General features: G+C 37.9%; 4 protein-coding genes across 8 annotated transcripts in view; 2 read left to right on the plus strand and 2 right to left on the minus strand.

Annotated features, from left to right (window-relative positions):
- The window catches only part of LOC149673685 (serine/threonine-protein kinase D3-like), an 11,955-nt gene extending 8,405 nt beyond the window's left edge, over window positions 1–3,550 (minus strand). For 2 of the 3 annotated variants that reach the window (XM_089839319.1, XM_089839317.1), the window contains exons 1-6: window positions 3,412–3,550; window positions 2,979–3,140; window positions 2,778–2,916; window positions 2,421–2,719; window positions 331–535; window positions 37–259 (exon numbers count right to left, since the gene is read on the minus strand). In XM_089839319.1, coding sequence (XP_089695445.1) covers window positions 37–259; window positions 331–535; window positions 2,421–2,719; window positions 2,778–2,916; window positions 2,979–3,122 — 1,010 coding nt within the window. In that variant the 5' untranslated portion in view covers window positions 3,123–3,140; window positions 3,412–3,550. Of the gene's footprint in view, window positions 1–36; window positions 260–330; window positions 536–2,420; window positions 2,720–2,777; window positions 2,917–2,978; window positions 3,176–3,411 lie in introns of all 3 variants that reach the window. The other variant, XM_089839318.1, reaches the window with a different exon arrangement.
- Window positions 3,551–4,714: 1,164 nt separating this feature from the next.
- LOC149673686 (uncharacterized) lies at window positions 4,715–12,178 on the plus strand. The gene is made up of 4 exons (XM_089839333.1): window positions 4,715–5,139; window positions 5,223–5,419; window positions 8,743–9,616; window positions 9,683–12,178. The coding sequence occupies exons 3-4, from the start codon at window positions 9,522–9,524 to the stop codon at window positions 10,275–10,277; spliced, it is 690 nt and encodes a 229-aa protein (XP_089695459.1). The 5' UTR covers window positions 4,715–5,139; window positions 5,223–5,419; window positions 8,743–9,521; the 3' UTR covers window positions 10,278–12,178.
- Window positions 12,179–17,391: 5,213 nt separating this feature from the next.
- DAAM (disheveled-associated activator of morphogenesis-like protein) lies at window positions 17,392–24,684 on the plus strand. Of its 3 annotated transcripts, none has more exons than XM_089839334.1 (22): window positions 17,392–18,237; window positions 18,297–18,518; window positions 18,576–18,665; window positions 18,725–18,793; window positions 18,856–19,080; window positions 19,134–19,331; window positions 19,390–19,604; window positions 19,668–19,734; window positions 19,809–19,929; window positions 19,987–20,119; window positions 20,184–20,310; window positions 20,383–20,505; window positions 20,561–20,795; window positions 20,867–21,009; window positions 21,085–21,192; window positions 21,260–21,481; window positions 21,550–21,745; window positions 22,080–22,356; window positions 22,424–22,484; window positions 22,551–22,682; window positions 22,747–22,920; window positions 23,087–24,684. In XM_089839334.1, exons 1-22 carry the CDS (start codon window positions 18,205–18,207, stop codon window positions 23,369–23,371), a joined length of 3,456 nt encoding a protein of 1,151 aa, XP_089695460.1. In that variant the 5' UTR covers window positions 17,392–18,204; the 3' UTR covers window positions 23,372–24,684. The 3 variants fall into 3 exon arrangements, with proteins under 3 accessions (XP_089695460.1, XP_089695461.1, XP_089695463.1); XM_089839335.1 differs by having other exon boundaries at window positions 19,812–19,929; XM_089839337.1 differs by having other exon boundaries at window positions 19,812–19,929; window positions 21,263–21,481.
- Window positions 24,672–25,608, minus strand: Tbcb (tubulin-binding cofactor B). The gene has a single exon (XM_089839358.1). It carries the CDS (start codon window positions 25,606–25,608, stop codon window positions 24,898–24,900), a length of 711 nt encoding a protein of 236 aa, XP_089695484.1. The 3' UTR covers window positions 24,672–24,897.
- Window positions 25,609–25,677: the final 69 nt, after the last annotated feature.

The following is a 25,677-nucleotide window of genomic DNA, read 5'->3' on the forward strand; positions in this document are numbered from 1 at the left end:
TCTTTACCGTAATAATGATAAATTTTTCAAACTAACATCACTGCCGGTTTTCCTTCATCTTCATTTCCTTCTAAACTTCCTTGATCACGAATTAAACAAGCTTTATCGCCGCCACTAGCTTCACTTTCGGTATCGGAATCATCTTCGGCACCGTTTTCATCGGCGTTATCTCCGTCACTCGTAACGAGTTTCGGCGGATCACCCGTACAATCTTTCGGGACTTTATCCATGCACCTTTTGTGAACGTTAAACTTGCAATCTAGAAACGATAACCGGAGTTATAAACCCGTAAATATTGTATCGGGTTTTTTCCAATTGTTTTCTCGTTACCTTTGCATTGTAATCCTTGCCTTAAGAGGCCTTTTAGAAGTTTACGGCACCCGTTATATTGGCATACGGTAGGCCTGGTGTAGGAATGGATAGCGAAGGTATGGGGTACTTTTATTCGCGTTGCCATTTCGCGATCCACCCATAGCGGACGACCCATGTTCACCGAGTGGGAACGTCGCTCTCTGACGGGGGAAACTGGGAAAAGCTATTTTCAAGAATAATAAGACAAAAATCTTATTAAACTTATACTTTAATACAAAAATACGTAAAAAAAAACTAAGTAACAGAGAACAAAAACATTCGATGTTCGTTCGTAATATATTAAAAAAATAGACGAAATTCCTTCTCCCATTAATAAAAGAACCAACAAAATACTGATACGTTTTACAACCAAAACAAAAATTAAAAAAATGTTCTTAGAACTTGTATAATAGTTCATGAATTGAAAATAAGGCTTAAATCACCCAAAAATGTTCTTAGAACTTGTACAATAGTTCATGAATTGAAAATAAGGCTTAAATCACCCAAAAATGTTCTTAGAACTTGCATAATAGTTCATGAATTCAAAATAAGGCTTAAATCACCTAAAAATGTTCTTAGAACTTGAATAATAGTTCATGAACTGAAAATAAGGCCTAAATTACCTAAAAGTCTAAACAACCTATTTTTTTTTATTTAAAGGAATAGCGACGTGGTTTAAAAATGATCTCAAATCTAAAGAAAACTTGAGAGTTTAAACTCTTCTGATTCCAAAAGTATGCTTGATCAATATTTAAATATGAGGGAAAACACAGAAAAAACGCTTCTAAAACTTGAAATTTGGGGTTGCAAAAGCAAATTTGGGGAGAAAATTTTTGGCGGGTTTTCTTATTGATACGCCACTCACGGCACCTCGCGGAAAAGCCAAGCGCGAGCGCCCAGACTTGAGTTCCAGTCTACTAATGCCCTCCAATCTGAATAAAATAGGCTTAACGCGCACGTGGCGACACTAACAGGCGTCACGTGAGCGACATCTAGAGAGAAAATTTCTCCTTACTACGTCATCAAATGAAACAAAATCTTAACTAGGCCTTTTCCAAACACAATACTTTGATTGCAATTTTTATAAATTTCTACCGAAACCAAATAAAAAAGTAAACATATCATAATAAACTAGATTTTTCAAGAATCTTTTTCGCATTTTAAGTTTGTGGATGAAGAAAATTATGTCACTAACACTTTAAACTTAAAAACGTTTCCGATATTCAATACCAGGGTATTTAGCTCTAGCTATTTTTGGCTCTGCCGCTCTAGTGAGTGTATTGTCCGGGGGGGGGGGAGTGGGGGTCATACCTAAAGGAAAAAGTTTGGTTTTTATCAACTATCTTTATCATTTATATGAGATGTTTTAAAAAGGATTCAAAGGGAGAGGGAAATTATGGAAGAATTATCCGCGTGGTGTCATGCACAGTAGGGTCTACCGGCTTTCTAGTTTTTAGTACCATTCAAGGCCAAATCAAGGATGGGAGGGGGGAGGGAGGATGCGAAATCTGAGAGAAATAGGCGGCTGTGGAATGGTTTAGGTCCAGGGGGAGGCAAAAAAAGGGGGAGGAATACTCGGAATAAGACTTAAACTTGTCCTTGAAAGGAGAAAACCAACTAGAGGACGCTTGGGAATGTACTTGAAAAAGCTTAAGCTGCTCATCCCTCTTAAAACATCTAATAATTCTTGGTACTAGGCAGTGAATTTTTGGGGGCCATACATAAAGGAAACTTTGCAGTTTTTCCAGATTTGGGGGGTCTAAAATTTATCCCTTCTAGTTCCAATTTTTATCAACACTGTAACTGTAATTTTTTGGTGGTCATACCTAAAGGAAGTCTTGTAGATTATACTCTTAAAAATAACTAAAAATCACTTTAATAACAGCCCTAAAACATTATAACATAAACCCATACAAATATATGTAGAAATAATGTCCCAAAACAATAAACATTGAGACCTTGATACAAAAAAAGCATTTAAAAAAAAATATATATAGAAAACCACTAAAAGACAAATACAAGACGCGGGGGATGGATCACTTATTATTATTATTGGATGTTGAACGTACAGTTTTTTCAGAAGGCTGTTGAAAGAGAGAACATCCACTGAAGGTTCTTCGTACTTCTTGAGTGGGACTGCTAGGAAATAGAGAGGAGGAAGAACGTCTGCGTCTTGTGTGAGTGCAGTTATTGGGAATTTTAAACGCGCATCTCTTATGGAAATTCAGACCACATCCTTCGCATTTCAGACCTTGTCTAACTAAACCAAAAAGCATTTCTCCGCAAAAATCACAGAAGGTAGGAGTCTTATAAGACTGCACCTTCAAAGAGTGGGGTCTGATTTGAATATCTTCCGATGGACTATTAGCTATTGTTAAAGAGTCAAATTAAAATTAAGCTTTTGGACTAAAATGTTTTAAACTTACCAGAGAGCACCACCTCGACTAAGGTACCTTCCGTTATATCTGAAGCTACATTTATTGGCAATAACATGTTTTCAGAAGTATATTCGTGACGAAAAAGTATCAGACGCTCATTTAAACGATTTAAACCATGTTCAGGAAACTATTTAAAAGGGAATTATTTTTATGAAAATAATGTTAAAAAATTGTCAACGGGTTTCATACATTTTTCTCTATAAAGTTGCAAGCTAGATCTTTAAGCATTTTTAGATTCAATTCACTCAATTCGCAACTAACAGAATCTTTAACGAGACCCGTCTGCATCATGAAGGTGACTTCACCAGGAACATTAAGTATTGGAAGCTCCATGATGTCACTCAAATTTCACTAAAATCGCAAAAATTCTAATTATACTTCAAAACCTACAACAAAATAAAGCCAAGTTCTAAACAGTATCAAAAGCGGGTTAGATTACAATAAATTACACATTTATATAATTAAAAACAATTAAGTATAATAGTATAAGGGGAAATAGACGGCACCTTGACCTTTGAAAACAAAGAGAAAGTAAAAAAAAGCGCATAAAAGACCAAGGCTTAAATTTGACATTAAAGGCGTAGGCCTAAACGTCTTAACTTTTAAGAATCCGGGTTCTTACCTTGACTTCAAACAAGGAAATATAACTTCAAAAACTTAATAAGGCATAAAATTAAAACGATTTAAAATCTTCATCGCATTACTTAACAACCCGCAACGCGTTAACGCAATGGGAAATCAATTCCCGCTAATCACCATTAAGGGATAAGCCTAATTGTCGTAGCATAGCCCACTCGATCACGCACTCGACAACGCAAGCTGCTCGCGCTATAGAAGCCCATTCAATCGGAAAAAAAAATGCGACGTTTGGACTATCGGCGCGGAGTTCGAAGGAACCCAAAATTAACATTAAGTTCTATGGGAGGAGGTATGTTTTTGGACAGATCCTTTGTTCTATTCAACCAAATGACCTGAAATTTTAATGAGACTTGTGTTTTGACGTGTTTTATTATTCTAAAAAGGATTCAAGCTTTTAGAGTCGATAGAGTTTTTAATAAAAATTAATTTCCAATGTCAAAATTATAAATTCAGTGCTTGCAATTATAGGCTTCTGGTACTTGTAACCGTTTTCCAAGTCTCCAAGATAAAAAACCCAACCCCATCCTCCTTGTCCAAAACATGCCTTTTAGAAAGTATTAGATTATACAAGATTTTACCAGACTGTCTAGCCCAATTTTAATTAGGTTTACCATAAGTTCATAACTTATCTTCGAAGATAAGTTATGAACTTATGGTTTTACCTCAAGCAACCAAGGAACGCTTTCGTTTGAAGCTAGCGCACAGCGGCACATGTCGGGGAAACTAACCTTAGTATTATAGAGTGCTGTCAGTTGTGACGTCAGATCCAAGGTTAAACGTCACGAGTCTGCCTTTAGCAATGGGCGGCCATGACAGTTACCGTTTTTTCCTTATGGGAAAACAGCATGGGTGACGTCACACCGGCGCTTCTGACAGCACTCTATTGGCCATTGTCATTACTGGAGGGAAGAATCGCATCTCTCGCTATTGAACCATTTTAGGTGGAATTTCTGATAGCATTTTGAGGTGTATTGCAACCCGATTATTCTTACAGGACACCCTCTTTATGGGGCGGCTAAACCTATAGAGTGCTGTTAGTTGTGACGTCAGATCCAAGGTTAAACGTCACGAGTCTGCCTTTAGCAATGGGCGGCCATGACAGTTACCGTTTTTTCTTTATGGGAAAACAGCATTGGTGACGTCACACCGACGCTTCTGACAGCACTCTATAGCATCTTCTTTCTTCATTACTTTTTTATTTTACTAATTTTCTAATCAAGAAAAGGAATAATTAGGTGAAAAACAAACAAAGATTTTGGAATATGTTACACTTTTAATTTCAGAACTTTTATTTCATCTAGATCAACGTAAAACTGGGTCCCCTGTAAAATGAATTAAGTTTCATAGGAATTAGTTTAATAATTATTATGATTTCAGGTTTCGACCTATTAGACAAACATGTTTATAGGGTGATTTTTCCAGCTATAGGAATCCATAAACTCCAGTACCACTTTTTAAAAGTGGAGAAAAGTGTTTTGGGCTGTTTAGAAGACATTAGTAAATTATAATTAACTAAATTATTAATTATATTAGAAAATAGAAACAATAAAATTGAAACGCACGCTCCCGTCATATTTTGAAGTCTGCCTAACTTCAGCAGCGCCATCTAGCGGTCCGTGTTTGGAGCCTATAAGTCTATTCATTTAAGGTCATTTTTGGGGTCGTTTGCCGTTAGAACTGGCTGCTGCGATTTTCTGTCCGATCTTTGCTGGTAAATATTTTGATTTTATTTATATTTTAAGGGTTAATTTTGATTAAATAACAAAGTTTTATCGCAACCGATCGGAAATTAAGCGTTGGAAGTGGAAAATTTATGGTCAACCGTGCCAAAATACGTTTGTTAATTACGACCAAGGCTTACGGGACCACATTGGTTGGCACCACTGGCACTGGCTGGTGCTACTATTACCAAGGCTTACGGGACCACGTTGGCACCATGGATTCAAGGAAGCTGTTGCCTCTTTCAGTAGTGGTATAAGAGATCTTTCCAGGTAAATATTTTATTTATATTTTAAGGGCTAATTTAGATTAAATACCAAAGTTTTATCACAACCAAATGGAAATTAAGTGTTACAAGTGGAAAATCTATCGTTGAACGTGCAAAATAGGTTTGTTAATTACGACCATTGTCTGTTTGAAGAAAACATAGCCTTAGTTGATTTTATATATTGGTTACCAAACATAATGGTAGTTATTTGGAACTCCATAGTTCTAAATAACTAATGCACTTTGGTTGCTTTGGTTATTGGCTGTATATTGCCCTTAACTGAAGCGAGTAGAAAACCTTTAACGGCAGATGTATTAACGCCGAAGTGAGATTTTTAAGTAACTGTATGTTTTCAATTAACAAATCTATTGGTGCCGGAAATAAGCACAGGTAACATTGTCCAATAACATTTTAAAATGTCCCATACTATTTTTAAAAACTAAGGGGGGCACTGGCCGGTTTGACCAATAAATTTTCCCAAAGTTTTGATAGCTTAACCATGAACACGCGATAGCCTTACCGAAAAAACCTCTAAAAAACGTCTTCAGCCCAACCTAAGACGTGTTTTAGGGGTGGTATTTTCGGTAAGGGTACTATTTTTGCAAACTCTAGTGGACAATGACCTATAAATTTTCTAGTCAGAGGAGTTAAGTCGTTTTTGTCCTTTGAGTATGTTATAGTCCTATTTGCCCCCCCCCTTCCAACCATATAAGAAACCCAGGGTTACAACAAAAAAGGACTGAGTAATTAAGCAAAATGTTCATAGGTATAGCATTCCACCCACTTTGGGAGTTCATAACTCTGTTTCTACTAGAGATATGGGGGTGTCCTTTGACTATGTTATAGTCCTATTTGCCCCCCCCCCCATCCCACCATAATTACACCCAACTTTGAAGGCTCATAACTGTGGTTATACTAGAGATATGGGGTGTCCTTTGACTATGTTATAGTCCTATTTGTCCCCCCATCCCACCATAATTACACCCAACTTTGAAGGCTCATAACTGTGGGTCTACTAGAGATATGGGGTGTCCTTTAACTATGTTATAGTCCTATTTGTCCCCCCATCCCACCATAATTACACCCAACTTTGAAGGCTCATAACTGTGGTTATACTAGAGATATGGGGTGTCCTTTGACTATGTTATAGTCCTATTTGCCCCCCCGCCATCCCACCATAATTACACCCAACTTTGAAGGCTCATAACTGTGGTTCTACTAGAGATATGGGGTGTCCTTTGACTATGTTATAGTCCTATTTGCCCCCCCCGCCACCCCACCATAATTACACCCAACTTTGAAGGCTCATAACTGTGGGTCTACTAGAGATATGGGGTGTCCTTTAACTATGTTATAGTCCTATTTGTCCCCCCCATCCCAACATAATTACACCCAACTTTGAAGGCTCATAACTGTGGTTCTACTAGAGATATGGGGTGTCCTTTGACTATGTTATAGTCCTATTTGCCCCCCCCGCCATCCCACCATAATTACACCCAACTTTGAAGGCTCATAACTCTGGTTCTACTAGAGATATGGGGTGTCCTTTGACTAGGTTATAGTCCTATTTCCCCCCATCGCACGATAATTACACCCAGCTTTGAAGGCTCATAACTGTGGGTCTACTAGAGATATGGGGTGTCCTTTAACTATGTTATAGTCCTATTTGTCCCCCCCCATCCCAACATAATTACACCCAACTTTGAAGGCTCATAACTCTGGTTCTACTAGAGATATGGGGTGTCCTTTGACTATGTTATAGTCCTATTTACCCCCCCCCATCGCACCATAATTACTCCCAACTTTGAAGGCTCATAACTGTGGGTCTACTAGAGATATGGGGTGTCCTTTAACTATGTTATAGTCCTATTTGTCCCCCCATCGCACCATAATTACACCCAACTTTGAAGGCTCATAACTGTGGTTCTACTAGAGATATGGGGTGTCCTTTGACTATGTTATAGTCCTATTTACCCCCCCCCCATCCAAACGTAATTACACCCAACTTTGAAGGCTCATAACTGTGGTTCTACTAGAGATATGGGGTGTCCTTTGACTATGTTATAGTCCTATTCCCCCCCCCCCCCCATCGCACCATAATTACACCCAACTTTGAAGGCTCATAACTGTGGGTCTACTAGAGATATGGGGTGTCCTTTAACTATGTTATAGTCCTATTTGTCCCCCCATCCCAACATAATTACACCCAACTTTGAAGGCTCATAACTCTGGTTCTACTAGAGATATGGGGTGTCCTTTGACTATGTTATAGTCCTATTGGCCCCCCCATCCCAACATAATTACACCCAACTTTGAAGGCTCATAACTCTGGTTCTACTAGAGATATGGGGTGTCCTTTGACTATGTTATAGTCCTATTTGCCCCCCCCCCGCCATCGCACCATAATTACACCCAACTTTGAAGGCTCATAACTGTGGGTCTACTAGAGATATGGGGTGTCCTTTGACTATGTTATAGTCCTATTTGCCCCCCCCCCCATCCCAACATAATTACACCCAACTTTGAAGGCTCATAACTATGGTTCGCTCTACTACAGATATGGGGTGACCTTTGACTATGTTATAGTCCTATTTGCCCCCCCCCCATCCCAACATAATTACACCCAACTTTGAAGGCTCATAACTGTGGTTCTACTAGAGATATGGGGTGTCCTTTGACTATGTTATAGTCCTATTTGCCCCCCCATCCCACCATAATTACACCCAACTTTGGAGGTTCATAACTGTGGTTCTACTAGAGATACGCGGATTTTTGCACACACTAGTGGACAAAGTCCTATGCATTTTCTAGTCAAAGGAGGGGACACATGTTCTATATGAAAGTTTTCTTATTTCCGGCCCTGTGGGTGTCAAGCCCATTTGTTTTCACCGTAACAGCACCATTTGTGTAGTTACGTTACAAGTTAGTCGTATCGAAATGGCTTCTTGGAAAGAATTTAGAAGTTTATTTTGGGGAGTTGCGGTAAAATGGTACACAGTATTCATGATTCACATTTATGTCGTACTTATTCAAAATATTTGAAATTAATCTTATTAAATTTTTCTAATTAATCGCGCATTGCATTTATTCCTGGGTTTACTATTCAATCTTTTAGTCGGTTTAAAAGTAATTCAAAGTGATGGTTTAATTGGCAAATATTTCAAGACTGACCCTAAACCGTACTAATATTTATCTTTCTAGTTAGGTTAAATGATTTATTTGAAAGTGGAATTAATGTTATTCAAAATACTTGTGCCCATTTAAGCTGATAGTAATTTTAATTTTGTATTATATTGTTTGAATTGAACATATTTTTTTATTTTTTAGCTATCATCCGTTTCCAAAGGAGAAATTTATGTTGGATTCTAGAATGAATTATTATTATTTGACGAATGCACCCTATTTTAATCAGGTCAATGAACCCATTACAATTCCTTTCTTAATTCAGGTCTACACTTTGATTTTATCCGTTGAAACTGAATCTCACTAGGAAAACAATTTAGACATTTTAGGCTCTCAGTGAAGTAATTAAATCTTATTAATAGTAATTTTAGCAATATTAACGGGACAATTCCATTCTCAATTCAGGTCTACACTTTGATTTTATCCGTTTAAAGGGAATCTCATTAGCAAAAAGACTATTTCGACAGCCTGTTAAACATTGTAGGCAATTATTGGGGTATTTAGTTTATTATTTATTATTATATTTATTCTTAGAAGGAAAGCGCTTGTGTCCTTTTCTTTTTTAGGGATTTTTTTCGCCAGGACATGAATAAAATGCTGAAATATGGAATAGGTGAAAACTGGTCCTAGCCCTCCCTTTTAAGAATAATGAACGTAATCAGGATTTTAAGGGTGAGATTCCCTTTGCGGTATTAAGGCATCTAGTTTATGATTTTAATTATAAATATTTTTAGGGGAAAAGCGTTTGGCAACTCTTTGAGGGAGTTTTGTAGGATCTAAATAAATTTATGATTTATGTTTAAGGTAGAAGGTTGCTTATACGCTTTGTCCTTTAAAAGTAAACACGATTTTGAGCGGGTTTAAATCAAGGCTTAGGTTTTTATGGTATTATTTTACTTCCCCATACTAAGGTATTTAGATTAATGTCACGCATTTGTCAAATAATAATAATTTGTCTTCTGCCCGAACATTTTACGTTACATCATGCAAGAATATTCAATTGGATTTTCATATTAAGGTATTTAATTTGAAGTTATGCATGTGCTATTTTCTTTAAATAATAATAAGAATTTCTCTTGTGCAGGAACATTTTCTCGAGTAGAGGACTTATATCATCGACTGGAGGACTTATATCATCGACTGGAGGACTTATATCATCTACTGGAGGACTTATATCATCTACTGGAGGACTTATATCATCGACTGGAGGACTTATATCATCGACTGGAGGACTTATATCATCGACTGGAGGACTTATATCATCGACTGGAGGACTTATATCATCGACTGGAGGACTTATATCATCGACTGGAGGACTTATATCATCGACTGGAGGACTTATATCATCGACTGGAGGACTTATATCATCGACTGGAGGACTTATATCATCGACTGGAGGACTTATATCATCGACTGGAGGACTTATATCATCGACTGGAGGACTTATATCATCGACTGGAGGACTTATATCATCGACTGGAGGACTTATATCATCGACTGGAGGACTTCAATCATCGACTGGAGGACTTCAATCATCGACTGGAGGACTTCAATCATCGAGTGGAGGACTTCAATCATCGAGTGGAGGACTTCAATCATCGAGTGGACTTTCATTGGAAATCCCATGCAAAGGACGAAGTTTCCTGGTTTTGGGGGCTCCACAGCGGGCCTTAGTTTAAATTTAATGATTCCCGAGTTGAACAGGGGCTTGTTAAATTTAAATTGGGCTCGCAAGGCTTACTTTGGGGGTGGTAGCTTAAGTTTAAAATTTAAGTTTCGATATTGGGGAAGGAACAAAAATAGTCGAAAAACACTTGGGGTAGTTTTTTTGACCTTTTTTTGCGTGTTTTTTATGAATTTTTATATTTTTTTATATATTTTTTATAAAAATTATTTTTTTGTAAAAAAAATTTTTTTTATGCTTTTTGTTCATTGTATTTTAATTATTTAGCTTAAAAGGGACTAAAAAAGGGTCAAAAAAACCCCCCTAAGTCCCGATTAAAAAAAATCGAAACCAAGCCTAGTATCGAAAGTGTTGAAATAAAAGAAAGAACGAGGTTTAAGGCAAAATTTATTCAATAAAAAACAAAAAAACCAAAGTGTTTACAAAAATTTCGAACAAAAAAATATTAAAGAGGTTGGTAAGTTAAAAGTTTGAACGCGAAAAAAATAATAAGTAGTTACAAATAAAATTTGCAAGCAAAAAAAATTAAGTTAAGTGGTTACATGAAAAATTTGCAAGTAAAAATGATATATTTTGTGTCTTCTAGCTTCGATGATTTCCTCCATATCTTTAAGTCACCGCTGAGAGAAAGAGCAAGTCCTGAAGACATCATGTAACGTGAATCCAACGAAGCGTGTCATCAGGAATGATACATAGCAAGTCCAGAAGACATGTAACGTGAATCCAACGAAGCGTGTCATCAGGAATGATACATAGCAAGTCCAGAAGACATGTAACGTGAATCCAACGAAGCGTGTCATCAGGAATGATACATAGCAAGTCCAGAAGACATGTAACGTGAATCCAAGAAGCGTGTCATCAGGAATGATACGTCTCGGAATGACCAGCGACAGAAAAATCCAAGAAAATCATCCACATCTATAAATGAAAACATATTAATAACTCATATTAAACTATTGCCTACTATCATAGTAATCTCGCAGATTTAAAAAATTTAAGAAAAGCGTGTTAAATTGATAAACCGAGACGAACTACACCAAATAATTGCTACCCTAAATTAAAGAAAGACTTGACTACCGTGATTTACACCCTGAATTAAATACTCTCGCTATCTAATTATTTCCTAAAATTGTATAGAAAATAGTTTTAAGAAAACCGTCCCGTCCCTTTATCTAAAATTAAATTATGTAACTTAATAATGGAAATAATTTAAAACATCCCCTAAACTAATTTTAGAAAAACCTTCTATTTATTTATTTTAAATTACGTAGCTTAATAATGAAATTAATTTAAAATATACCCTAAATTAATTTTAGGAAAACTTGACATTTATTTAAACTAAATTGCTTGCCCCTTTTAAAAGCATAATAATTTAAAATATCTTCTCAGCTAATTTTATTAAAACCTGCCATTTATTTAAAACTATTCCCACAGGTAGAACCCATAAATAAAATCTCTAGTTGAAATTGGACAAGGGTTAACTTAGGCTTAGGTCAAACGCCCACGTGTCTTAAAATTATGTCTGCGGGACTTGATTTTCGAAAATCGGTCGCGTTATCTCTAAATTATTTAATAATAGCCCTTAAACTAATTTTAGGAAAACCATTCATTTATTTATTTTAAAACTATTCCTACAGACAGTATCCGCAAATAACTAGAATTTAAATGGGACAAGGCTTAATTAGGCTTAGGGCAACCGTCCTCGTGTTCGACGGGACTTAATTTCCTAAAATCTGTCGCGATATCTCTAAATTAAATACGTACCCCGTTTAATAGTTTATAATAATAGCCCATATACTAATTATTAAGGGATTCTCTCTTGTCCAAGATCTCGTTGTAAAATTTTATTTATGGTACTTGATTTTTAATAAATAAATAAAATTCACTAACATTTAACACTACCTAATTAATTTAAATCTTTGAAATAAAATAAATAATTTAAGGGGAGCTAGATGAGTTTGGATTATTGTAAAGTTTAGGCTTACGGACTGTTAAAGCACCACGAGGCGAAGCAATGGCCGCCAAGTAAGTTGAAGAGCGTCGAATTCAGCTTGCGTCCTCGGCAAAATGATCAGCGAAATGGCGGAGCTATCAAGAATCGAACTTAAAAGCCGGGATAACGTTCAGCTGATCTGGAAAGGTTTTTCCAAGCGACCTCCTCGACGACTTCCAGGCAAAGAATGAGCCGTCTGACCTCCACTGCTTCCAGGCAACGAATGAGCCGTCTGACCTCGACTGCTTCCAGGCAACGAATGAGCCGTCTGACCTCGACTGCTTCCAGGCAACGAATGAGCCGTCTGACCTCGACTGCTTCCAGGCAACGAATGAGCCGTCTGACCTCGACTGCTTCCAGGCAACGAATGAGCCGTCTAACCTTTGTCTGCAACCAAATACATTTCCAACGTCGGGAGGGGGCGCTAAAAGCTTCTATGCGCGGACTCGGGTGCGCCATACCCCGGGCACGAAATTCAAATAGCTGAACACTGCTAGGCCTATTTGAATGAACGCTAGGCCTAAATGAATGAACGCTAGGCCTAACTGAATAGACAATCATTACCTATTACCATTAACATTGTCGTGACGTCACAAGTCAATTACCTCGGTGACGTCATTAGTCACGTGATCTGACGCCATAAGTCACGTGATCTGACGTCATAGGTCACGTGATCTGACGCCATAAGTCACGTGATCTGACGTCATAGGTCACGTGATTTGACGTCGTAGGTCACGTGATATGACGTCATAGGTCACGTGATTTAACGTCGTATGTCACGTGATCTGACGTCATAGGTCACGTGATTTGACGTCGTAGGTCACGTGATATGACGTCATAGGTCACGTGATTTAACGTCGTATGTCACGTGATCTGACGTCATAGGTCGCGTGATCTGACGTCATAGGTCACGTGATTTGACGTCGTAGGTCACGTGATTTGACGTCGTAGGTCACGTGATATGACGTCGTAGGTCACGTGATATGACGTCATAGGTCACGTGATTTGACGTCGTAGGTCACGTGATATGACGTCGTAGGTCACGTGATATGACGTCATAGGTCACGTGATTTGACGTCGTATGTCACGTGATATGACGTCGTAGGTCACGTGATATGACGTCGTAGGTCACGTTATTTGACGTCGTAGGTCACGTGATTTGACGTCGTAGGTCACGTGATACGACGTCTAGGTCAAGTGACATGACGTCGTAGGTCACGTGATACGACGTCGTAGGTCACGTGATACGACGTCTAGGTCACGTGATCTGACGTCATAGGTCACGTGACCGGGTATGATTAATCCGTTCACTACCACACACATAAGCAAACACACTGTTATGTAACCAGCACTAGTTAAAGCATTAGTTTGTGCCGTTTTGCGTGGCTGCTTCGTCACGCTTCAGTCCAATGAATAAAATCATTCATTATAACTTTGATACTGTATTCAAAATATTCATTGGATAAAGTCAGTTATTTTGACCGTTTATTAAGAGTGTGTCAGGTGTCTCGACTCACGGCTCTACTATGTTGAGCAAGCACTTTAATCATACTCTAATTCAGAGGGTATGAATCAAGTTTCTATACCTTAATCACTAACTATAATTAGTAAGCTTACAAGTAAAAATAAATTTATCAGGCAGACTTATAAATATTAATGCAATATTTTATTTCGAAATATATTCCATTTGATACAATCGGATTTAATAAAAATTTGTAATTAAAATACTTTGGTTAAAGTCTTTTATTCTTTTATTATTTCACGCCATATCTATAATTAATAAGCTTATAAATAGAAATAATTTTATCAAATAATATTTTATAAATATTAATACAAGTTTTTATTTTGAAATATATTTCATTGATACATTAGATTTTATTAAAAAGATTAATAATGAAAATAATAAGAATATTTTTATAAACTTGTAACTTCCGAGTGTTGAGTCCACCAACTGAAAATAATAAGAAAATTTCTATTATTAACAAATTTTAATCGGCTTAGAATTTCCACCGCTTTTTCCGCGCTAATATCCTACGGTGCAAAACGAGGTTGTTAGGATGGAAAACCAAGATATTTGGTCATTTTGGTGGCGTTATGCTTTTGCCGTCAGATAGGAAGGGCGTAAAGTCACTAGTGTTGAAAAATTGCAAATATATTATTAACCATGTATAAAGCGTATAAAATAAATATATATATAAGTGCAAGTGAACAATAGTAAAAAACCCCACCCAACCAAAAATAACGGAAGTAAAAACCTTGAGCTTTCAATTTCTAAAGCGACCAACGCTTAAAAGTAACCAAAATACACCTTCGTATTTGTAAAACAAGCTTTGTTAAACTGTAATCCTGCAGAGCTTCTCCATCGGGGTAGCGAAAGGGGAACGTTCCCAAAACACGTCTATTTCTCCACAAATCGAGAAGAGTTTTAAAAGAAAGTACTAGCTTGTGGCCCCGGATTCAGTACGCTTCTCGCGAAAACTTTGAAGAAATCAATAAATTACGAAATCAAGAAGAAATTCCGTACGCTTTTGTTTTTGGTATAGTCGGACCCCTCAAAACATAAACATTTATAGCTTAAAAAGAAATACCAATATGGCGACAAGGAATGAAGTAACGCCAGAATTGCCAATAACGTTTGAATCAATACCGAACATCTGAAATTATAATAAAAATAATAAGAAATGTAATAAGAACTTCCATCAAAATGATATAAAGAATGGGTAGATTTTACTGATGACTAATATTTTTGTAGCACCCGAGGAGCGAAGGCACTCGGCGTTGCCCGTCGGGACATTTTTTATTATTTTTCACGCGGACATTATTCCATAAAGAAGGGTTTTTAAATTTGTGGCCGCCATTTAAAAAGATGGCCACAAATCGAACCCGAAAGACCATTCAGCCCGTCTATAGCTTAAAGGAAACCAGTGTACTAAATATTTGCGAAATCGGTTGAAACGCGCGGACTTTGTTGCATAGAGAAGATTTTTTACATTACGGGGCGCCATTTATTAAGATGGCGGCGGATTGGAAAAATCTTTCTTAGTACGCGCCTACTACTTACGAGTAACGTTCCTGCAAATTTTCAGCCTTCTAGGGCAAGCAGTTTGGACCTCAGACCACTAATATATTAGTGGTCTGAGTTTGGAATGGGCGTTGATTATCAGTCAGTTTGTCAGTCAGAACTTTGATTATATATATATATATATATATATATATATATATATATATATATATATATAGATAAATAAATTAGTTCTTCCATGATAGAACTAAACAGAAATATTCATTAATTTGCTTGAACCGGCAAATAATAATGCTTGAACACGAAAGATTTGATTAAACAAAATTTCTAATAAATAAAAGTTAAACAAGATGGGCCAAGGACTGGGCTCATAATAGTAGCCACATCGTACCGTACTTAACAGGCGTACATAAAATTTACGTGAATAGCCTATCGATGCGCTACTTTTAACTGTGCTAAAATGATTACCAGTAATCCTTACTTCAATAAATTTATTTATGTTATAATTGTAATAGTGCGACGCCAAGAGAAAACTTGAGTGAGTAGCCCCTCGATGCGCTACCCTTAACATTGCTAAAATGATTACCCTTAAGGCCATTATAAAAACGAGGTTTTAGCTTTGACAATGCTAAACTGATTACACACAAGTAACCCTTAATAGAATAACAGAAAGTTTTAGTGATTATCCCCTCGATGATGAAGTTACCTTTAACAGTGCTAAAATGATTACGTACCCTCTCACTCGTTCAGCCAACCCACCCTCTCACTCGTTCAGCCAACCCACCCTCTCACTCGTTCAGCCAACCCACCCTCTCACTCGTTTATCCAACCCACCCTCTCACTCGTTTAGCCAACCCACCCTCTCACTCGTTTAGCCAACCCACCCTCTCACTCGTTTAGCCAACCCACCCTCTCACTCGTTTAGCCAACCCACCCTCTCACTCGTTTAGCCAACCCACCCTCTCACTCGTTTAGCCAACCCACCCTCTCACTCGTTTAACCAACCCACCCTCTCACTCGTTTAGCTAACCCACCCTCTCACTCGTTTAGCTAACCCACCCTTTCACTCGTTTAACCAACCCACCCTCTCACTCGTTTAGCTAACCCACCCTCTCACTCGTTTAGCTAACCCACCCTTTCACTCGTTTAGCTAACCCACCCTCACTCGTTTAGCTAGCCCACCCTCTAGCTCGTTTAGTAGGCTCGTAACTCTGGTTCTACTAGAGAAACAGCGATATCATTTGAGTATGCTATAGTCCAATTTATCCCCCTATCCAACCATACTAAAATCTCAAGGCTACGACAAACAGGGGCGGAGTTATTAAGCAAAAACGTAAACAAACAACCCCTTCCATAGGACTAGCATTACACTAAATTTTGGAGGCACGTAACTCTGTGAGACGATACCATAAGTTGACGAACATATTGCTTAATTACTTGGCCCCTGTTTGTCGTAGTCTTAAGTTCTTAGTATGGTTGGATGGGGGACAAATTGGACTATAACATACTCATAGGGCATCCCCGTATCTCTAATATAACCGGAGTTATGAGCCTCCAAAGTATAGTGTAATGTTAATCCTATGGAGGGTATGTTCACGAACATTTTGCTTAATTACTCGGCAACTGTTTGACGCAAATTTCCCTGATTTCCCTGAATTTTACTTAAAGGGACTGTAAAGAAGGCATCGGCGGGTGGGTTAAAATTATTTGAAATACGTCAGAGGCACGTGACCGACGAGAGGCGTGGTCCAAAGAAGCTTAGTTCGTTTTATTTCGAAAAGTACCACTTCATGGAATTGGCGCTGCAATCTCGCGAAAAACAAGGACTAGATGTTCAGTTCCACTCCATGAGGAGTCTTTGTATCTTGGCATCACGTGATGTCTGTGACGTATTTCAAATAATTTTTACCCACCCGCCGATGCCTTCTTTGCAGTCCCTTTAAAATTCGAAACTTCACCGAATTTTCCATGAGGTTTTTGTCAACTATTTATTTCCCTGATTTTTCCAGGTTTTCCCGGTTTTCCAGGTTTGTATGAACCCTGTATAAGGAACCCCGAATTAATAAACTGGTCCCACCATGTATTTTTTCCAAAAACGATAATTAATTAAGTGGTCCTTGGGACCAGTGACCCTAAGTTTTGGAATATATAAACTGGTCCGAGCAATTAATAAACTAGTTTTGGACTTGTAAACCTGTCTTATTTCCAACCCTGGTCGTGTATCGTGTGATCGAGAGTGGGCTATGGTCATAACAAATAAAAATGACCATTAAACCGCTAGGTGTCGGCACAAACTCAAGTTTTGTAAAAGGCGGAAATTATAAATATATTAGTATCACGTGGATGGTATGTTTTTGCTAAACCAATTTCCGTAGACTTTCCAAATGTTTTTAAAGGCGTATCTGAACTAAAATGTGGTGTTAAAACCTTGGAAATTAGGAGTCTGTAATATTTTCATGTAGTTTTTTTTAGTCCTATAAGTTGGAAATAGGTTTAGGCTTCATCCTATTTCGAATTTACAAAGTTTGAAAATTGTATCGATTTTTGTTAGGCAACCGTCTGGACGATCTCAAACTCTCCCTAGCAACCATAGGGAGATCCCGGCATAGATCCCAGAAAACCGAGAGAAGTAAAGAATAGAGAGGAAAGAGGGGGTTTCCATGGCAACGCGCTCCAGTAGTTCCGAGACCCGATGTGATCATTCAGACTGAATATTATATTCGTAAACAAGCGAACAAAGAGTTCCCGTCCGATAATCATAATTGATTTATTTTAATCCAGTTAAAAGGTTTTCAGTAACGTTCCAGTACTTTTAATTAGTTTTAATGGTAATTAAAGTTTAGTCATGTTAGCCAGTTTAGTAAAATTGCATAAATTTGTAAGCTGTGTGTGTTATTCATCCCTAAAATGGCTGGTCAAGTTCTCATTATAAAACCTAAGGTATAGTATATTTAATTAAACATTATTTAACTATTTTAATTATAAATTTAATTAAACAGGAAATCTATCTATCGGTGGGAGCTCCTGTTTTAAGTATGCCTGCCAATATAAATCGCAGAAAAAATGGCATTTGCAGCTGTTTGGGAAGCAGTGAACCTCCAGAAATAACTTATCACGTCGTGGAAAATGGTGGAGTGGTTAATATACAGCCAAACGTCCTGACCCCGGTTCAACCCATGCCAGGGGAGGAAGAACTTAACGCCAAATTCGCCGAATTAGTGGTACAGTATTTAATAACATTTAATTAATTTTTAAGATTAAATTTAATTTGAATGCAGGAAGAACTTGACTTAAGCACCGCTAAGAGGGAAGTGATGTTTAATTTGCCACCTCAAAAAAAATGGCAATTGTATCTCAGCAAAAAACTGGTAGGAAATTAATTGCGTTTAATCACTTTATAAAATTACGTAAATAATTTTAACTTTAGGAATCGGAAGAAAATAATACCAACAGGTACCCGGATTACTACATTGAGAAAGTTAACAACATGGCAATGGTAATTAACCTTCACTAATTTCCCTAAATTACCAAAGTATAATTACCTCTTCCACATTACAGTACGTTTTCTCCAAAGACGAAGAAGAGATCGGTAACCGCGCTAAACTCTTGGATAACTTAAAAACGGCTTTGAGGACCCAACCAAACAGTTTCGTAACTCGTTTCCTGGACCGCGAGGGTTTACCCTGTCTTCTAAAGTTTCTGGACCACATGGACTTTGAAACGGCTCAAAGTCCGATACATACATCGTTAATTGGTTGCGTCAAGGCGCTCATGAACAATTCGGTAGGTATTTAACTATTAATTCTAGGTAATGATAACCAGAAATTGTTCTTTAGAATGGAAGAGCCTTTGTCTTAGCACACCCAACCGCCATCAACACTATAAGTCAAAGTTTGGGGTGCGAAAATATAAAAACCAAGACGGCGGTATTAGAAATACTTGGCGCCATTTGTCTGGTACCGGGAGGCCACAAGAAGGTCTTGGAAGCCATGTTGTACTACCAAAAATACGCCTCTGAAAGAGCTCGATTTCAAGTAAGTGAGAACCATCCGTCTCTAGAAGTTCCACGAGTGTAACCGGTTCGTTTTACAGACAATAGTCAACGATTTGGACAAGAGCACCGGTGTCTACAAGGATGAAGTAAGTCTGAAAACGGCCATCATGTCTTTCGTCAACGCTATCATCAATTACGGACCGGGACACGATCATCTGGAATTCCGTTTGCATTTGCGCTTCGAGTTACTCATGTTGGGAATTCAACCAGTCATAGACAAGCTTCGCAAGCACGAGAATGAAATGTTGGATAGGTAAAGGTCATCAACTTCTCCCCGAAGTACCAAAGTACAGTCCTAACCATATTTTTCTCGCAGACATTTAGAAATATTTGAGATGGTGCGAAATGAAGATGAAAAGGAATTAGCCAGAAGATTCGATCAAGTAAGTAATTGATAATCCATCACTTCACGTCGTATGTCAATATGAGTTGAGGTTTCTTTAATTGTATATCCAAGCAGGTTCACATTGATACTAAAAGCGCAAGTAACATGTTCGAACTCCTAAGAAGAAAACTGGCTCATTCCGCAGCTTACCCTCACTTCCTGTCTCTATTGCATCATTGCATAATGTTACCAAGTAAGATCTATAACAATCAAGTTTAAATAATAATATTTAACGCGACTTCTTGTTCAGTGGATTACGGTGCTTGTCCCCAACACTGGCTTCTATTCGACCGAATTGTCCAACAAATAATATTACAAGGCGAAATGGGAGAGAATCCCGATGTCCCCGTCATGGAAATCAACGTCAAGGACACCATACAAATGTGGGTTTCAATTAAAGCCTGGTATGTATTTAGTTCTTTTATGAACTGGATTCCATTACCACAGACTAGCCACTGAAGAAGAGTTAAACGCGGCTCGGGAAAAGGCGGAACAACTCGAAAAGGAACATTTGGAGATTGCCAATAAACTAGCTAAGAAAGAACACGAACTCGAACAAGCAATCCACCTAAAGGTACTTACTGTCTTCATTTTTTGTTATTTCTATTTGCCTTTGGTTGAACTATTGATTATTTTTGTACAATAGGAAGACTTGCAGTCCAGTTGTGACAAGCTAAAGGCTAAGTTAGAAAAAGAGATCATGAATCAATTGGAAGCGAGCCAGAAAGTTTCGGAATTGGAATATAAGTTGATGCAGGTGTCCCAAATGGTAATTATACTTAAATAATCCATGGTGTGATTAAGCTAAATTTAATTTCGCGAAGTTGGAGAACGAGAAACGCGAAAAGAAGTCATCAGTGGACATATCCATCAAGGCTGTCGGCTCCTTGTCCGATGATGCTAAAGTTGGACTTCGAGGGTCATCCAGATCCACTGGAACACCAACCAGAAACATTCAGACAACTCCTTCGTCTCCATTGAAGCCTCAACAACCGCCACCACCGCCTCCTCCGTTGCCACACGCAAATGGACCAGTACCCCCTCCTCCTCCACCAATGGGTAATTATAGGAAAACTGTCCAAAAATCTGACATAGCGCCAATTAATGGTGTTGGTGTGTATCTGTCACAGGGGCCGGATTTCCCCCTCCACCACCTCCCCCGTCGTCGTCATCTTCAACCGGAAACGCTGGAACGAGACTGTTAACACGTAGGAAGGACATTCCTCAACCATCTAATCCTTTGAAGTCATTTAACTGGGCCAAACTACCCGAGGTAATTGATCTCATAGCTCCTGGACTCACAGATCTCTTCAAGTTGTATTGTAATTAAATTGGGTTGATTTTAAAGAGTAAAATCGACGGAACAGTCTGGTTGGAACTGGATGACACCAAGGTCTACAAAGAACTAAACCTCGGGGAGTTTGACAAAGCCTTTTCGGCTTACCAGAAACAACAGGTTGGTTTATTGATCCCCGAAAGTTTTTTAGATTCAAGGTCTACAGGGCGGCTGTGTTGTATTTCAGCAGGTAGCTACCGGGTCTTCGGAGGACATCCCAGCTTCCGTTAACAAGTCTTCGGCAACCGCTAGTCAACGTGCTCCCAGAGAGTTCTCGGTTATCGATGGAAGACGAGCGCAAAACTGCACCATCCTGCTGTCAAAACTAAGAATGACCAACGGAGAAATATGCAAATTGATACTAACAATGGATCATCGAGATCAGTTGCCAAAGGACATGGTTGAACAGGTAATGGATGGGTTATATTAACCCGTAGTTCCGTTGGATTGTAACATCTTCAATATTATTATTGGTAGCTGTTGAAATTCACCCCAAACGCTGAAGAAAGGGCCATGTTAGAGGAACATAGCGTTGAAATTGAGAGTATGGCTCGGGCGGACCGATTTCTGTACGAAGTTAGCAGGATTTTACACTACGAACAACGTTTGAGGACATTATTTTACAAGAAAAAGTTTCAGGAAAGAATCAGTGATTGCAAATCAAAAATAGAAGGTACGCAAGATCTATGACGATAATTTTTCAGTACTTAAAGGGACTGTAAAGAAGGCATCGGCGGGTGGGTTAAAATTATTTGAAATACGTCAGAGGCACGTGACCGACGAGAGGCGTGGTCCAAAGAAGCTTAGTTCGTTTTATTTCGAAAAGTACCACTTCATGGAATTGGCGCTGCAATCTCGCGAAAAACAAGGACTAGATGTTCAGTTCCACTCCATGAGGAGTCTTTGTATCTTGGCATCACGTGATGTCTGTGACGTATTTCAAATAATTTTTACCCACCCGCCGATGCCTTCTTTGCAGTCCCTTTAATATCTACGAAAACACTTAGCCGTCATGGACGCGGCCAAAGAAGTACATCGCAGCAAAAGACTGAAGAAACTACTGGAAGTAATCCTGGCATTGGGAAATTATATGAATCGAGGACAACGCGGTAACGCCGTTGGTTTTCACTTGGCCAGTCTTAACCGTATCGCGGACACAAAATCCAGCGTCAATCGCAACATGACGCTTTTGCATTACATTATCGAAACATTAAGCACCAGATTTAAGGACGCGTTGAAGCTAGAGGAAGATTTACCACACGTCAAAAACGCCGCTAAGGTCAAGTAAGTACCAAGTTGGACATCAAAGGGAAGCCAGTTTTTAACTTCTTGTCTTCCGTTTTCTCTCAAGTCTTCAGGAACTTAGCAAAGAAATGAAATTATTGAAGAATGGTTTGGAAGAAGTTCAGAAGGTAATTGTTGATCATGTTTATGTTCACGATGAAAATATATAGCTAATTGCACTTTGTTTTTTGCAGGAACTTGAATTTCATCGCAGTCAACCACCAAACAGTCAAGACAGATTCGTTCCCGTTATGAAAGACTTTGTCAACTCGGCTACTTTTAAGATGTCCGACTTAGAGGACAGTTTCCAAGACATGGTTGCCAGAGTAAGTAATAAATCAAGGCATTAAAGTTAAAGGCGTTAATTATTGTTTTTCAATTAACAAACAGTATGAAAAATCAGTAAGGAGATTTGGTGAAGATCCGAGTCAGTTTCCGCCTGATGAATTCTTCGGAATCTTTGACACATTCTTGGTTACGTTCAACGAAGCCAAACTCGAGAATGAAACCAACAAGAAACGGCAACGCGAAGAAGAAATTAGAAGAATCAAACAGGAAACTGAGGTAAGTTCCTTATTAAACTTTGTAACTAGTTCTAAAAGGCTGTTTGAACCGTGGGACAAACATAGAACTTGGCAAAGCGGGTGGATAAAATAGGAGAGGGGGTCGGACAGCCCATTTAAATTTAGAATAACCTTGGTATACTATAATCCTAACGATCCCCTTGCAGCAAAGGAAGGAGAGAGGCAGTAAGAAAGACTTATCAGGCAGTCAAAATGGATTATGCAATGGTTCAGTCAACGGTACCCGGACAATTGGTTCTACAACCAGCAAAGGGGAGTTTGATGATCTAATTTCGGCTCTAAGAACCGGGGACGTCTTCACGGATGACTTGGCCAAATTAAAACGTAACCGACGTAGGGGTCAACAAAACGGGACGCTTCCGAGCGACTCATCACAATGGAGTCTTAGCAGGGAAAGGGTCATCTCTTCCCAGCAAAAGGTCAAGGGTTAAATATAAGAAAACCATAATGATTTTAGGTATTTGATTGGAAAAAGGGTACTAAAATAAAATGATGTGATAAGTGTTAACGTGATTAGCAATGCCATAATGTTTTACCAATTAAACTTCTATAGATGTCCCGCCAAAATTTGAACCAATAAGGTGTTAAATCAGGATATTATAGAGGTGACACGGGGAATGGAATTATCTTTCAGACATAATCGCGCGATGCTTGTCCATGTTTACGTCATTAAACATACGACAAGAGCTCCTCCCACATTTGAAAGTATAGTAAGTACCATCGCGACGCTTCACTGATTCACCTCTATAATTTTCTGATTAAAATGTTACTCACTTTTTAAAAGAAAAACCTAACCTTCAACAATAATTATTTTAATTAAAGTTATAGAATCGTTATTTACCTAATTAACCTTATTTGGTTAATATCCTATTTAGAATTTTATGTAAATAATTAAATTACCCAGACTAATCAATTAAAATTAAGTTCCTATAGTAATAATGATTTTAAATCCATTTATAGCTTATATATCTAGCCAGTTGTAGGTAATTAAGTGTTAGTTGTGTGCCATAATAATTAAATTAATACTTAAATTAAAATATTAAACTATCAAAATAAACTTTACACCATGCACGCAAAAATGCATTTTTGTCCTAAAAGTGCCACAATTTAAGTAGATTTAGTAAATGCAGGGATTAATATATTTTAAAGCTGGAATAAATACGAAAACTTTTAGAGCTATTTCAATTCGGGGGAGGGGGGGGGGTTAATGGAGTTTTTGAGGCGGGGTTTCGCCAGTCGCCGCCCACGCGCCTTATGTTCGCGAAATTTAGCAGTTCTTCAGCTACGCGCAGGGAGAATGAAAACCTGAAAACCGGCTCCGTTTATTGGCAGATCCAACTATGACGTTTCCCCCCCCCCCTTTAAAGAAGAGCTGCACCCCTCCACGCGAAACGAAATGAATGTTATTCATTCCTGCTTCTTAAATACAAATTAATTCCTGTTCTATAGAAAGCTGCAACTATTTATATTCAATTGCAAATCTGTCGGAAAATATCATTTAAATGCCTTAATTTCGTTTCGAAATACCTTAATGACGTTTTGCTAAGCAATTATAAAATTTTTTTTTTACACTTTTTATACCAGTTTTTCATTTTTTTAATGGAAAATTTACAAAGGAATGGATTTTGTACTTTTTCATAAGGTTTTTTACGGCCAAAAACCCTAAAAGGAATTTGCGCAAAAAGGCGAAAAATATGTGTAAGGAATAAAGATTGGAAATAAATAAAAACATTCTTTATGATGCATTGTTTTAGTATCAAGTTTATATAATAGATTAAGCAAACAAACATGAGGGTATCAATGGGGGGCAGTTACATAATTTGGTCATGTTAAAAATAATTAACACAATTTTAATTTACAAGCGTGTTAGTTAATTAATGTACAATTCAGCAAATTAGACATAAATAAAAATTATTTTTTTTTAGCAAATTTATAGTTTTTCCAGTAATTTTATTATTTATAATTCTTCTTCGAGGTTATCAATTTCCGGGAAATCTCCAACAAAGACATCAGTGGGTTTAACGAATCCCCCATACTTGGGTAAACATTCAAAGTAACGTTTTCCTTTGACAGAACCATCATTTTTGCCCATAGGTTCGTCATATTTGACTCCAACCCAGAAACCAGACTGGAATGATGTTTTTCCGACATACATGACCATTCCCCTTCTAGGTGGTTGGCCTGTGGTTCTAACTTCGCATCTACTACCAACGGAGATCTTACTGGCTACTTCCTCTTCTTCTTTATCCTGTTGTAGTTTTTTAGCTAATATTTCTTCCGATCTATCAGTATTGAATTGACCCAATTTATTTTGTAGTTTGAAGGCTCTTAATGATTCCGCCCGTTTTTCGTATTCCTCTTTAGAAAGCTCAAATTTTGGTACACTAGAGGTGTCTTCAAACTCTCCAAATTGATTAGCCAAATCTACCACCTGTATTTTCATACCATTGACAATTTCGTAAGCTTCGAGTGTTTTTTCATCATTGTCCAATTTCGTAACGAATTTCCCATCGGCTGTTCTAGCTTCCAATTGCATTTTAGACGGGGAAGCGCCCGTTAACAGTTCTAACTTGTTTTTTAAATCTAATATTGTTGTATCCTTCATGAATCTACGCTCCGTTCCGAACGTGTTTACATTACTAGTTATGTATACCGTTAAATATTCCATTGTTAAATACTTTGGATGTAAACACCAGCGAAAATGACAGATGCAGATATCAAATTCAGGCAGGGATAC

This window comes from Phalangium opilio, unplaced genomic scaffold, assembly GCF_054372755.1.
Source record: "Phalangium opilio isolate 3A_F unplaced genomic scaffold, DU_Popi_V2 ptg000048l_1, whole genome shotgun sequence".
Lineage (NCBI taxonomy): Eukaryota > Metazoa > Arthropoda > Arachnida > Opiliones > Phalangiidae > Phalangium > Phalangium opilio.

Coding starts and splice junctions, on each gene's coding strand:
- LOC149673686 (XM_089839333.1), top strand. CDS start 9,522: ATGTCACGCATTTGTCAAATAATAATAATTTGTCTTCTGCCCGAACAT. Junction 9,617..9,682: donor AATTGGATTTTCATATTAAG/GTATTTAATTTG, acceptor TCTCTTGTGCAG/GAACATTTTCTCGAGTAGAG.
- DAAM (XM_089839334.1), top strand. CDS start 18,205: ATGGCTGGTCAAGTTCTCATTATAAAACCTAAG. Junction 19,332..19,389: donor CTGAAAGAGCTCGATTTCAA/GTAAGTGAGAAC, acceptor TTCGTTTTACAG/ACAATAGTCAACGATTTGGA. Junction 22,357..22,423: donor AAAAACGCCGCTAAGGTCAA/GTAAGTACCAAG, acceptor TTTTCTCTCAAG/TCTTCAGGAACTTAGCAAAG.
- Tbcb (XM_089839358.1), bottom strand. CDS start 25,608: ATGGAATATTTAACGGTATACATAACTAGTAATGTAAACACGTTCGGA.